This window comes from Ranitomeya imitator, chromosome 2 (assembly GCF_032444005.1).
Source record: "Ranitomeya imitator isolate aRanImi1 chromosome 2, aRanImi1.pri, whole genome shotgun sequence".
Lineage (NCBI taxonomy): Eukaryota > Metazoa > Chordata > Amphibia > Anura > Dendrobatidae > Ranitomeya > Ranitomeya imitator.
In genome coordinates this window covers 804542795-804557834 of record NC_091283.1, presented here as the reverse complement: position 1 = coordinate 804557834, position 15040 = coordinate 804542795, and the positions used below count along the sequence as shown (strand labels likewise).

The 15040-nt window shown below is 47.2% G+C and overlaps 1 protein-coding gene across 1 annotated transcript in view; it reads left to right on the top strand.

The window, feature by feature from the left end:
* The first annotated feature begins 3698 nt into the window (after nucleotides 1–3698).
* KIF11 (kinesin family member 11) overlaps nucleotides 3699–15040 on the top strand; it is a 65306-nt gene continuing 53964 nt past the window's right edge. Inside the window, exons 1-8 of the mRNA XM_069753787.1 lie at nucleotides 3699–3828; nucleotides 9556–9649; nucleotides 11841–11973; nucleotides 12304–12401; nucleotides 12992–13070; nucleotides 13689–13874; nucleotides 13962–14086; nucleotides 14215–14305. Coding sequence (XP_069609888.1) covers nucleotides 9573–9649; nucleotides 11841–11973; nucleotides 12304–12401; nucleotides 12992–13070; nucleotides 13689–13874; nucleotides 13962–14086; nucleotides 14215–14305 — 789 coding nt within the window. The 5' untranslated portion in view covers nucleotides 3699–3828; nucleotides 9556–9572. The remainder of the gene's footprint in view (nucleotides 3829–9555; nucleotides 9650–11840; nucleotides 11974–12303; nucleotides 12402–12991; nucleotides 13071–13688; nucleotides 13875–13961; nucleotides 14087–14214; nucleotides 14306–15040) is intronic.

Genomic DNA, 15040 nt, shown 5'->3' with positions numbered 1-15040 from the left:
TTATTTCCCTCTCCTCTCACAGTCAATATTTGTGGGGGGCTGTCTATCCTTTGGGGATTTTCTCTGAGGCAAGATAGGTTTCCTGTTTCTGTCTTTAGGGGTAGTTAGATCTTAGGCTGCGCCGAGGGGTCTAGGGAGTGTTAGGTACCCCCCACGGCTACTTCTAGTTGCGCTGCTAGGTTCAGGGTTTGCGGTCAGTACAGGGACCACCTTCTCCAGAGTACGTCTCATGCTGCTCCTAGGCCACCAGATCATAACAGTAATGGTGTAGGGTCGGCGGTCAATAACGAGGACACAAGGTTGCAGTCTCTTTACCTCTTTACTGAAGGCTTCAGGATCCACAATCCAGAGCACGTTTAACAGGGCTATCGGAGACCGGCCGGTCCGATGGGCACATCCAGAGTTTCCTTCGCAGATGGAAATCGTTGCCTACCACTAGCGCCTGTGTGTTGTAGTCCTACCCTGCTGAGCATTCGGAATAGTCCTCACAACTGCTGTTCTCGTTCGTTCTCTACAGCTCTCTCTTTCTTTGGTTCCAGATCTTTCTAGTTCAACGTCCCCCAGGTATGTTATGGCTAGGACGCACCCGTATGACGGGAAGGCCTGGAGGTCTTCCGGGACCCTAGAGACGCCCCTCTCCCACTGTTGCCCTCTATGCCTTCGTAGGTGTTTAGGTGAGACAGCCAACCTATAATTAACTGTCCTGCGGAGTAAGGCCTAGAGTCAGTTACTCCCGCGGTGTTCCGGCCACCGACTACACGCCTCAGTAGAATGTTGTCTCGGTCTCACGGCACGACTCCTACTGGTACTCCTTTGTGCTTGATCTCGTTTACACTGTTCCACAATATCCTTCCCTTCGTGTCTCTCTCTTGGATACCGCCACGGGGTGTGCAGGCGCGGTTCCGTTACGTTCTGTTCGCTAGGCACCTGCCAGGTTCCCACGCCTGACAGGGACCCCCCTGTGTCTTCTCCCTGCAACACCCCCTGCCACGGGATGTTGCCTGAATCCAACCCAGTCAGCTTCTAACTAACTTCCTCCCCGACCCTAGTTTTTCCAGTGTGAGGAGTGGCCCAATAAATAAAGCCTTTTGCTCCCCCTAGTGGCCGGAGTGTGAAGTGTAAAGTGTTCTGGTGATACCTGGTCAGGAGAACTCCTTTAGTGCCATCAGACGTACCATCACTCCCCTTAGTGGCAGAGCATAATACTGCAACGACCAGGTCTCTGGGGCGCTGCAGTTACTTATGAATTATTTTTTGTGACATATTTCTGTGATTTAAGGGCATCAAAATTCAAAGTTGGAAAATTGCAAAATTTTCTAAATTTTTGCCAAATTTCCGTTTTTTTCACAAATAAACGCACGTTATATTGAAGAAATTTTACAACTATCATGAAGTACAATATATCACTAGAAAACAATGTCAGAATCGCCAAGATCCGTTGAAGCGTTCCAGAGTTATAACCTCATAAAGGGACAGTGGTCAGAATTGTAAAAATTGGCCCTGTCATTAACGTGCAAACCACCCTCGGGGCTTAAGGGGTTAAAGTTTCTTCCCTTACTTCATATTCTGAATGTTTTTTTTTTTACAAATCCCTGTTGGAAGAATTTACCCCTTTTGTATTGTCTCCCCCGTCTCCACCTCCTCCGGTTTCTGTTGATGGAGGGTTAGAGTATGAGGTGCAGAGGAATGTGGATTCTCGGAGGGTCCGAAATTCCCTCCAGTATCTTGTTCACTGGAGGGGTATGGACCCAAAGAGAGATCCTGGGTCGCGGCACGTTCCGTGATTGTCTGATCAGAGCCTTCCATCCAAGGTTTCCTGTGAAATCCTGTGGGTCCAGTGGCCGCCCATACAAGAGGGGATACTGTCAGGATTCCTGGTATCTGAATGTTTGGATACAGTGGATGATAGTTTGGCTGTTCAAGCTAAGAATGGTGATGGACAGCTCAGCCGTCCAATCGAATGCTGGAGCGTACTGACCTCTCAGTGTCTGGAGTGACAGTTTGGCCATCCAATCAGGACCAGGGTATGCCAGGGCTTCATCCATGTGTCTCTTGTCCAGCGTACCGTATTTTTCGGATTACAAGACACAATTTTTTCCTCCAAAAATGTGGAGGAAAATAGGGCGTGCGTCTTATAGGCTGGATGTACCGGCTCTTGCTGTGGTGGGGAGGTGGGGGAGTGACATCGGTTGCACAAATTCCTGTGCCCGCTGCCAAAGAGAAATTAATATTCACTGCACTCCACGCCCATGGAAGAGGACGTCATCCTATGAAGATGGGAGTCCCCGGACCCCGACGCCCACCGTATTGGGACCGCCCTAGGTGAGGATAATATAACATCTTTTATTATGTATACCCCTCCTCACATGTAAAGCGCCATGGAATAAATGGCGCTATAATAATAAATAATAATAATAATAATCTTTTTCTCATCTGTCAGGATACATGGCGGGGAGGCATTACAGAATGCTGTAGATAAGCCCCCGATGTCGGTGGGCTTAGCTTATCTTCGATTTTGGGGGTGACAGGTTCATTTTAATTAAAAAAATGCAAAATGGAAATACATCTAATATATAATTGCCTAGAATACTACTTCCTGCAATTTGTGCCAACTTCCGTGGCTTTGTCCGGAGCTAATGTCCGGAGATTAATTGCCTAGAATACTACTTCCTGCAAGTTGTGCCAACTTCCGTGGCTTTGTCCGGAGCTAATGTCCGGAGATAAGTGACGTCAACAGTGTCCAGTGTCTGATTGGTTGCCGCCTGCTGCGAGCGACCAATCAGAAACATGCCGTACTGTGACACACTCCGCCCGCCATTTTGGTGTGATTTTTGAATTTTTACCTCACAGCAAGTTTCTACTGCGTGGAGGCGGGCCCAGTGACGTTGCTCTTCAAGCTCCTGCCGAATTTCGTCAAAAAAATGATAATACCATTTACCAAAACTATATATATTTAGTTGTGAAGTGGTTCAGTGACATTTTCACACCAATTTTGAACTTTTGTTTGGTGTTTTCTCCATATACTGCCTATTATTTTTGTTCTTTCTTACTATTATTTATTAATTGTATTATTCTTACATTTGAATAAATAAAGTATATATGGATTCTAGACTCCCGATTCTTTAGAATCGGGCTGCCATCTAGTAACAAATATAAAAGAGTTAAAAAAAAACACCACTGTACAATGTTTTGATGTTTAGTCAATAACGTCTGCAATATCAAGAAGCCATGAAATGATTCCATGTATAAAGCTGGTACTGAAGAAACCCCTTCTAGCTGTGACTTCTCCTGCGCCTCAGTACACCGCTCACTGACAGAAGAAAGCGCACTCAGCCGCTCTGACCTGCACTGCCACTGACTGTACCACTGAGGCCACTAGACTGAAGCGGGAGGAGGAGGAGGAGAAGGAGGACGTCCTCACAGGAGGCGGAGCCCACCCAAATCTACGCGCAACCGCCGTGTGCGCCTCTCTGCCATAATGGGCGGAGCTTCTCACAGCACGCGTGACGTCACCGCCAGCTACGACTGTGCAGTGTACTGTAGTTTTAAACATGAGCACGTGATCACAGCCCCCTCCAATCCCTAACGACATGTCACCTCCGGATCAATCACCGGGAGGGTTGTGGTCGCTGCGGCCAATCTGCGGATAGATAACAGCTCCTGCGACCAATCAGCGTTCTCGGGTGTCGGTGAGCTCTGATTGGCTGCTGCTGACGGAAGCGCAATTTTCAAATGTGTTCAGTGTAAAACGAGCAGGCGGCGCTGGCTGTATAACGTCCCCACCGGGCACAAGCAGCCGGGATCAGCGAGAGCCGAAGCCGCGGACAGGTAGGGGCGGCGGGGTGTGGTATCCGCGGACGGTGCTGCGGCTTCTCCTGGGTGCTGTTTGTAGCTCGTGTCCGGCTGACCGCGCTTCTTGCGCCTTCCGAATATTATTGTGCGTCGCAGCCTTCCGTCTATGGACCGAGACCGTTTTGGTCTATTGTCATCCTTGCCTTTATTAGCTTTCAGTCTCTGCACATGCATTTTTTTGTGTGTGTCTTGTTTGTGGCGATGTTAAAAATTGTAACAAGATTCGTACGATGGCGGAGTGATATCAAACTCGGTTATATACCATTTTTTTATTTCTATTTTTTTTCTCTCCTTGTTTTGTCTCCATCCTCCGAAGCCCATAAGGATTTCCTCCAGTCTCTAGAGCTGTACTGACAGACCCTGTTGTTGTTTTTTAGCTGTTAAAGGGATGGTTATCAGCAAAATAGGCAAAAACAAATTAAAATATATAACCTTTAAGCCATGTTCACACTATGCAGTTTTTACCGCGGAACCGCAGCGATTTTGCCGCTGCGGGTCCGCAGCAGTTTTCCATGCAGGGTACAGTACAATGTTACCCTATGGAAAACAAAAACTGCTGTGCCCACATTGCGGAAAATCACGGAAAAAACCGCGCGGAATTGCTGCGGAAAAAAAGAAGGATCATGTCACTTCTTTGTGCAGAATCGCAGCGATTCTGCACCCATAGAAGTGCATTGATCCGCTTACTTCCCGCATGGGGCTGTGCCCACCATGCGGGAAGTAAGCGGATAATGTGCGGGTTATACCCGGGGTGGAGGAGAGGAGACTCTCCTCCAGGCCCCGGGAACCATATTTGAGTTTAAAAAAAAAAAAAAAGAATTAAAATAAAAAATAATGTTATACTCACCCTCTGAAGTCTCAGCGCTGCACGCGGCCGTCCGGTCTCAGGTTTGCTATGCGACCAGGACCTGCGGTGACATCGCGGTCACATGATCGTGACGTCACGAAGGTCCTGGTCGCCCACATCTTTGGAACCGGACCGCCGCCTGCAGTGCCGAGGAGATCGGGACGTCAGAGGGTAAGTATATAATTTTTTTTTATTTTTATTTTTTTAACATTACTATTGATGCTGCATATGCAGCATCAATAGTAGTGTTAAAATCCCGCAGCGGAACCCACAGGACAAACCGCGATAAATCTGCAGGGATAACCGCAGCGGGTTTGCCCTGCAGATTTATCAAATCCGCTGCGGGAAAACCCGCAGGGACAGGACGCAACGTGTGAATGTGGCCTAAGGGTATGTGCACACGTTCAGGTTTTTTTGCAATAAAAACGCATTAAAAACTGCAGACATATGCATCCTATTATTTAGAATGCATTCTGCAATTTTTGTGCACATGATGGGTTTTCTGTGAAAAAAGCGCATCGCGGTAAAAAAAAAAAAAAACAGTATGTTCATTAATTTTGTGGATTTTTTGTGTTTTTCCTGCTATTGTATGCATTGGGAGAAAAAAAAACGCATGCGGATTTCTGGCAGAAATGTCCAATTTTTGTCAGGAAATTTCTGCAAGAAATCCTGACGTGTGCACATACCCTCAATGTTACTCTAAAAAGGCCCTATGTCCTGATGCATAAAAACAATACTAAACATTCATAAAGTGCAGGTGCTCCAAGTATCCGCGCTCTAGATACAAAATGAGAACAATCTCGCCAATATAGAACCTGCTTCGACCTGTATAATTGCTCCAGAGATATCTGCAATTCAGACAAAAAGAACCAACAAACAGGGGTTTTCAGAGTATTTTTTTAGTACTTTACCACTGCCTGTCGTGCCCCTGTATTACTCCTACCCTAACAAGGGCAGTACCCTAGTGTAATCCTATAAAAAGTGGGGGGGGCTACATATCCCTATGGGTAACCTTTTCTAGGATACTGCCCCCCCCCCCCCCCCCTGGTTTATTGGTTCTTTTTGTCTGAATTGACGATATCTCTGGAGCAATTATACAGGACGAAGGAAGTTCTATATTGGCGAAATTGTTCTAATTTTTTCTCCAGAGCACGGTTACTTTGAAGCACCTGCACTTTATGGATGTTTAGTGTTGTTTTTATGCATCAGGACATAGGGCCTTTTCAGAGTAACATTAAAGGGTATGTTTTAAAAAAAAAATGTTTTTGCCTACTCTGCTGATAATGATTTTTCAATTGAGGAGGCACTATAACTCAGATCAATATCTGATGTACAAATTGCTATTGAGGAATTAAAGGCATTGTCCATTACTAGGACAACCCCTTGATTTAAAAATGTTTGGCCCCCATAAAATTATAAAGCTTATACTCGCGTGCCGGTGCTGTTCCCGCGGTGTGGGCACTCCCTCTCCCGAGAGTGGTTGTTTTGACATGTGACCTTGGCGTCTAATCAGAGCTGGCATCACTGTCTCCGCCTTCAGACAAATCAAACATGAAGAGGAAGTCCGGGCTGCAGCTGATCTCTGACTTCCTGTTCCTGGTCAATTGGACAGGAGGCGGGGACAGTGACGCCAGCTCTGATTGGGTGTCACAACAACAGCGCGGGAGGGGAGTATAAGCTTTATTGTTTTATGGGGCGAAGCGAGGGGTGTGAGAAGCTGTGTGAGTAGTGCACAGCGTCTGTACACTGCCCCCGCAGTGGTGTTAGTGATGCAATGTGTGGCCCTAAGGGTATGTGCACACGATGCAGATTTAGTGCAGAACTGCAGCAGATTTTTCTGCAGCAGAAACGCTGCAGAACTGCACTGTGATCACAGTACAATGTAAATCAATGTGAAAAAAAAAAAGCTGTGCACATGGTGCAGAAAAATCTGCGCAGAAACGCTGCAGATTTCAAAGAAGTGCCTGTCACTTCTTTTGTGCAGTTCTGCAGCGTTTCTGCACCCCTCCATAATAGAAATCTGCAGGTGCGTTTTTGATGCGTTTTTGATGCGTTTTTTGTGCAGATTTGTGCTAAAAAAACGCATCAAAAACGCACCTGCAGATTCTGCCAGGAGATGCAGATTTAGTACAGAACTGCAGCAGATTTTTCTGCACCAAATCTGCATCGTGTGCACACAGCCTAACATGGTTTCCTCAAAGAAAAGCTCCCAGTATAACACTATCATTAGGAGATTCTCTCACAGACCTTCTCGTTCAGTCAGTGTCCTGGTCAAGTTAATGACGCCCAGAGCATTGTGATGGATTGCCACTAGTGATGAGCGAATATACTCGTTACTTGAGATTTCTCGAGCACGCTCGGGGGTCCTCCGAGTATTTTTTAGTGCTCGGAGATTTAGTTTTTCTTGCCGCAGCTGAATGATTTACATCTGTTAGCCAGCATAAGTACATGTGGGGGTTCCCTAGCAAACAGGCAACCCCCACATGTACTTATGATGGCTAACAGATGTAAATCATTCAGCTGCGGCAAGAAACTAAATCTCGGAGGACCCCTGAGCGTGCTCGAATAAGGAGTATATTCGCTCATCACTAATTGCCTCAAGTCATGGCAACCACCTAGCAAAGTCCACGCATACTCCCTGTCCATCCTCTCCCTGCACATCTATGGTTACCTAAGCTACTGCAACGCTTTGTTCATGGGGTAAGTGATGTCTAATCAGAAGAACTATACTACATTTCTAATTGTAGGTATTTGCTATTAATAATATTTGATTATTATTCCTGCTGCATAGTGGGTTAGGATCTTGGAAATGGGAATACAGCTTTTTAAATGACCCTTCCAGAGTTTGAGAGGTGCAGTCGCTGCTATCAATGGGAAAATGCCTGCAGTGTAACACAGCTGGCGCCCACCTAGTATGAAGTGTGTGCGCTCCTGAGCCCCCTCCTCACACCCGCTATATGATGTCATGTAGCAGGACGGGGTTAATCTACTTGCATGTTCTCCGGGGATTTTGTGGATTTCCTCCTCATATTCCAAAACCTACATCTCCGTGCAGTTGTCGCCCTCGATCGGAGTAAATTGAAAAACCATTAGTTAAAGGGAAGCCAGCTTTTTACCATGTAATGTAGGACCAGCACCTGTACGATCTTATAGACTGCGCTCTGTCCAGTGGGCGTCTCTGGTCTTGATCCTGCGCCTCGTGATCGCCCCATCCTCCTTCTTGCTTCATGTGGATGACGCGTCCTATGTAATTTACATGGTGTCCCCCATCGTGCCCCTGCCAGGCGCACCTCTCTCTAATCTGCCGAGGGCAGAGCACAGTACTCTAATGCTCATGTGCGAGGACAGGGCCGAGAGCGCCGATGGGGGGAGGCGCTGTGGATGATGTAGGATGCGTCATCCACGTGAAGCAAGAAGGAGGCGCAGGATCAAGACGACCGGACTGGACAGCGGTGTAGGGGAGTATTATAAAAGGTCTTATATTTTGTTATACACAACAGGGATGCATGTAAGCATGCTAGGATGCCTTATATCAGGGCTTACAGGTACCGGCCCTAGTATAAATAGGAAAAACCTGTTGACAGATTCCCTTTAAAGGGTTATTTCCATCTTCATTAATGGGTGTTGGTAAAAAACAAGCACTTCTGCAATTTACTGCTTCTTATAACTTGCAGTTGTTCTTGCGATATGCAGACTTTTATTTGTGGCACGTTGACGTGGAGACCGACCACCGCTGCTTGTAAGCACTGAGCTGTCCGGGATTAGGTGCGACCGGCGCGTTCCAGCGATCCTGGCCTACCTCGAAACAGCGCTTACAAGCTCCATAGAAAAGCGCATGCAATCAGTGGTCATGTTCCGGTGTCAATGGTGGTCGGTCTCCAAGGCTTAATAAGCAGTAAATTGCTAAATAGTTTATACAAGCAGCGATGGTTGTTTATAAGCAATAACTCCTAGGGGTCCTTAAGGGGTTTAATTCAGTCACTCTAACTCCCCTCTACCGTCCTACATGGCGGCAGCGGCAGTAACGGCTCTGGCGTGAGGCATCTAGCAGGCGGCACAGAGACCGCTCAACTGCCGCTCACAGCGGGGCTCATCGTGCTCGGGGAGGATCGGACTCTGCTGCTCTACGGGGGGCCGAGGGTCTCTACTTTGGCAGCACCACCGACTTTGCTGACACGCTGTCAGATTGTGACAGTAAGAAATGTTCATTCATTGGGGTAAGCGCACAGGACAGTGCCACGGCGCACAAGAACGTGCGTTTAATGCCAGAAACTCATCGTTGGTATGGATTTTTTTTTAAAAGGATTTTTTTCTATTCCTAAGTACTTTTTTGGAATAAAACATTTAGGACATATTTGTATACATTTGTGGAGCTGGAACATATACCCCACCCCTTTTTTTTGTTTTTTTTCGGATTTACAAGGCGTGTTGGGACAGTGACATGGTTCTGAGGCCTATGTATTTGTCTTTGGAGAGCTGCCCATTTTCACCTTTTATAAACGTCTCCTTAAACCTATCTCAAGACTGTCAATAACACATGTTAGGGGTCCATCCAACTTACTGCACTGATCAGATGATTGAAGGTGCCGCAGCGCCATAGATTGTATAGTGGCTGTCAGTGGTACTGCAGCTGTCTCCATAAGTCAGTATGAGAGCAGTACAGTACCACTGAGAACCAACCCTGATCAAAGTCTCGTAAGTGAATTTAAAGATTCATCTGTCATTAGTCTTGTTATCTAGATATCAAAATTTACCGTAGCTTTCATTGTTTCTTGTATAACAGAAATTACAAGCTCTTTACTTGTAAAACTCTAGATCCCTCTACAGGTCACCAACCCTCCATTGTTCTCCTCTAGGTCACCTCTTAGGGAATATGTCAACTCAAACCTCCAACATGTCCAATAAGAAAGAAGACAAGGGGAAAAACATCCAAGTCGTCGTGAGATGCAGGTATGTTCCCTGTGTGTGGTGTCATGTTGTACAGGGAGCCGACAAATGTGTGCACCTTCACCATCTTCTGAATTGCCTATATATTATATTTATTTCATATTCAGCAGCAGAGTGCAGGGACACTGAGGAACTGGCAAATGGGCTGGAGGGAGGGGGACACTAAGGAGCTGTCAGGCTAGGGGTGCAGAAATTCACCAATAGGGAGTGGGACACTAAGGAGCTGTCAGGCTATGTGTGCAGAAATTCACCAATAGGGAGGGGGACACTAAGGAGCTGTCAGGCTATGTGTGCAGAAATTCACCAATAGGGAGGGGGGACACTAAGGAGCTGTCAGGCTATGTGTGCAGGGATTCAGCAATAGGGAGGGGGGACACTAAGGAGCTGTCAGGCTATGTGTGCAGGGATTCAGCAATAGGGAGGGGGGACACTAAGGAGCTGTCAGGCCATGTGTGCAGGGATTCAGCAATAGGGAGGGGGGACACTAAGGAGCTGTCAGGCCATGTGTGCAGGGATTCAGCAATAGGGAGGGGGGACACTAAGGAGCTGTCAGGCTATGTGTGCAGAAATTCACCAATAGGGAGGGGGGACACTAAGGAGCTGTCAGGCTATGTGTGCAGGGATTCAGCAATAGGGAGGGGGGACACTAAGGAGCTGTCAGACTAGGTGTGCAGGGATTCAGCAATAGGGAGGGGGGACACTAAGGAGCTGTCGGACTAGGTGTGCAGAAATTCACCAATAGGGAGGGGGACACTAAGGAGCTGTCAGGCTAGGTGTGCAGAGATTCACCAATAGGGAGGGGGGACACTAATGAGCTGTCAGGGTAGGTGTGCAGAGATTCACCAATAGGGAGGGGGGACACTAAGGAGCTGTCAGGGTAGGTGTGCAGAGATTCACCAATAGGGAGTGGGACACTAAGGAGCTGTCAAGCTATGTGTGCAGGGATTCGGCATCAGGGAGGGGGGACACTAAGGAGCTGTCGGGCTAGGTGTGCAGAGATTCACCAATAGGGAGAGGGGACACTAAGGAGCTGTCAGGCTAGGTGTGCAGGGATTCACCAATAGGGAGTGGGACACTAAGGAGCTGTCAGGCTAGGTGTGCAGAAATTCACCAATATGGAGGGGGGGGGGCGGGGGCACTAAGGAGCTGTCAGGCTAGGTGTGCAGAGATTCACCAATAGGGAGAGGGGACACTAAGGAGCTGTCAGGCTAGGTGTGCAGAGATTCACCAATAGCGAGAGGGGACACTAAGGAGCTGTCAGGCTAGGTGTGCAGAGATTCACCAATAGGGAGAGGGGACACTAAGGAGCTGTCAGGCTAGGTGTGCAGAGATTCACCAATAGGGAGAGGGGACACTAAGGAGCTGTCAGGCTAGGTGTGCAGAGATTCACCAATAGGGAGGGGAGACACTAAGGAGCTGTCAGGCTAGGTGTGCAGGGATTCACCAATAGGGAGTGGGACACTAAGGAGCTGTCAGGCTAGGTGTGCAGAAATTCACCAATATGGAGGGGGGGGGGGGGGGGGGGGCACTAAGGAGCTGTCAGGCTAGGTGTGCAGAGATTCACCAATAGGGAGAGGGGACACTAAGGAGCTGTCAGGCTAGGTGTGCAGAGATTCACCAATAGCGAGAGGGGACACTAAGGAGCTGTCAGGCTAGGTGTGCAGAGATTCACCAATATGGAGGGGGGGGGGGGGGGGGGGGCACTAAGGAGCTGTCAGGCTAGGTGTGCAGAGATTCACCAATAGGGAGAGGGGACACTAAGGAGCTGTCAGGCTAGGTGTGCAGAGATTCACCAATAGGGAGGGGAGACACTAAGGAGCTGTCAGGCTAGGTATTCATAGTTTACTATCTCCTAAAGCAATTTTGTTATGGATTATTAGAGCAAATACATCGGTCTAATCAGGGCTAAGATATATATTTAGTATCGTGCAGTTTAGATTGTGAAATCAGTTGACAGATCCCTTCTCTAAGGACATATCTGTATATAACATATATGAACTATATACCCTGTTGCGTACTTTACACACGGGGTAAAGGCATGTAACGTGTATGGGAGGGATGGGGCAACATGGCTGTTGGCCAAACAAGGTTATCGGATGACATTGGAGTTTAGCAATTGTCCCATTGGCAGGGATACGTTACGGACCGTCCTCCTCCTTGTATGTTGCGTCACTTCTGTCTCTTTCCCTTCCAGACCCTTCAATCAGTTGGAGCGGAAGGCGAATTCTCATTCTGTGTTAGAATGTGACCCCCAACGTAAGGAGGTTTCTGTCCGGACTGGAGGAATGAATGATAAACTGGGGAAGAAAAACTACATGTTTGATATGGTAGGTGACTCCGCTTTAAATGTATAGAGGGGGTAGCGGCTTTTTCTTTTTTGGGGGTAGTCTCAAGGTGACTGTGACCTTGGAAGATATTAAACGCAGTTATCTAACGATCAGCATTTATTACCTATCCTGAAAATAAGGTGTGATTGCTGGGACCTCCATTAATTACTCTTACAGGGGTCCTATGTCTCCTACCACCCCATTACTTGCACTCCATTGTATATCCGCTCATCTGCAGGGAGTGCATGTATAAAGTAAGAGCTTTGTGCACCGGAAAGTTGTGATGTGACTGTAGCACCAGGTACTAATACCATTTCTATGTATCTGCAGGTATTTGGTCCTTCAGCTAAACAGATTGAAGTGTACAGGAGTGTAGTCTGTCCCATCTTGGATGAGGTCATTATGGGCTATAACTGCACCATTTTTGCGTGAGTAACTTTTCATATGTTATGTCTTCCAAGCATTCCTGTAGAAGGCGGCAATTTAGGCAGGACTCCAGCGGCACGTCGAGTTTTAAGAGTCTGAACCAAGATGAGAAGTTTTCCTCCATCCACAGGGTAGGGAATAATGTATTAATCATGGAGATCCCTCAACACCTGTCCCCCCCCCCCCCCCCCCCCACTGACCTCAAGATCTGGGCTTTCTGCTCTCCCTGGTGGCATGAAGCTGTGGTTGAGTGTATGTATCTCATTCCTTCTTAATTGGAGCTCAGCAGAGAACCCCTGAATCTTGAGATCATTGGGGGTCCCAGCAGTTAGAACCCTTGTGATTAGGACGTTATTCCCCCCCACTTCCCCGTGATGCATCTTTGTACAAACCCTATAGGGCAAGACCTGCCTGAGTGGCTGCTCCGAGAATTTGGTTCCTCAGATGTTTCTCTCTGGTGTGAATCAGGCTTTCTAAGCTCAGATCACACTGATTTTGACACTTTTGATCCTTTTTTTTTTTTTTTTTTCAAATCCAGTATTGTCATGTTAGTGTATTTTTGTGAGTACCTCATCACCTATGTTCTTTTTAGCTATGGTCAGACTGGCACAGGGAAAACCTTCACCATGGAAGGTGAAAGATCTGCTGATGAAGAGTTTACTTGGGAACAGGTAATCTGGTGTTTCTTAATTTCTAATTCCTTTTTTTTTTTTTTTTTTAAGGGGTTGCCAAATATTAATTTCTGGGCCCCAATTAACATATAAACCGTATATACCCGCCTCCGGCAGTGGCTCTGTTCTAGTGAAGTCAGCACCGGTGTTTCCATCAATGAACGGCCGCTCAGGGGTTGCAGCCGGCGTTTGGTGCAGATCACGCCACACTCCAGGAACAGTGTCCATGACTTTGCTGGAACTGTCCCGCTACAGGAGGGGGGTATGAATGTTTTATTTTAATTGGGGGTCGTAAACCATTAAGTAGCGCTTGTAACTCCCTTTACAACATCAGTTTTTAACTACTTAAGAAGCAGAACTAAAAGGACCAAATTGTGTAGTTCTTCACTCTGGGGAAACCTTTGGAGCCCCAGTTACAGGGGCAACAATCACCCAGAAATCTACAAATTATAAAGCACTATGTAAGCTGGAAGAGAAGACAGAAGCAGTTATAAACCGCTGCTACCTTCTTCTAGGAAATGCCTTGGCTAAAAGATCCAATCGTAGCCTAGGACTGCTGAGACAACAGTGTTTTACTTCTTCCCTTCTATATTCCTGACGAGCTTGTCTTCCACACAGGACCCTCTGGCTGGTATTATTCCTCGGACTCTTCACCAGATTTTTGAGAAGCTTTCTGAGAACGGCACAGAGTTCTCTGTGAAAGTCTCTTTGCTGGAAATCTACAACGAGGAACTTTTTGACCTTCTGAGTCCGGCTCCTGATGTTGGCGAGAGGCTGCAGATGTTTGATGATCCCCGCAACAAAGTAATAAACCAAATCTGTTCCTCCTATAATAATCTTGAAATGCAAAAAAAGACAGAAATCTAACACCGTAATGTCACTGTGTCATAGAGGGGAGTGATAATCAAGGGCCTGGAAGAAGTCACCGTCCACAACAAGGATGAAGTGTATCATATCTTGGAAAGAGGAGCAGCAAAGAGGACCACAGCATCCACCCTAATGAACGCCTACTCCAGGTCTGTACCTTCCATATGTTTCTATAGTTCTGTAAAACCTTAAAATAGTATTCTAAAAACTTTCCCCCCTATGGGATGATTTTTGCTTTGGCAGTAGCTTAAATTGTTTCGACTGTTTCCCTCCACAGTCGTTCTCATTCAGTGTTCTCTGTCACCATCCACATGAAGGAAACTACAGTGGATGGAGAAGAACTGGTGAAAATTGGAAAACTTAACTTGGTAAGGTTTTGGTTTGGTCATTAATGTGTAAAGTGAGATTCTTTATCATTTAAAATGGTGGGTGTATTAGGATATGGTCTAATCGCCTGATGGTTGGGAGATTGGCTGCCTGGACCCCTCTGATCCTCCATATTGAAGAATGAAATCACAGCATTGGGGCCCTTTAGCATAGTTGTGGGGGTTTTTTTTCCCTCTCTATATCCAGCCAGCAACTGTGCAGAAAATTGTTGCGTCAGGAGAACCACTGTCCTAAGGCTAGGGTCACATTGCGTTAGTGCAATCCGTTTAGCGCTAGCGGGTTGCGCTAACGCAATGTTTTTAATGGGGCCGCGTCCCGGGGTCGCGGTAACGTCCGCGCTCTCGCAGATCCCCGATCTGCGAGAGCGGGGAACGGACCGCGGGCGCGCCTTGGACGCTGCAAGCAGCGTCCGCGGCGCACCAGGAGACACCGGCGCGTCGCTAGCGCGTGCCGAACATGGCACGCGCTAGTGCTGCGCGTTCCCATTGCCGTGAATGGGCGCGCTAACGGACGCGTTGCACGGCGTTAATTTCGCCGTGCAACGCTGTCCGTTAGCGCTTTCCCATTAACGCAATGGGAACTAAGCCTTAGAGTTGGTTTGAAGAATATATAATATAATACAACATATCATAGCATTATGGTATAATAATAGTAATGTAACACTGGAACGCCGCTTTAAAGGGGTTTTCTCTACCTAAAAACTGATCAGTGGGCAA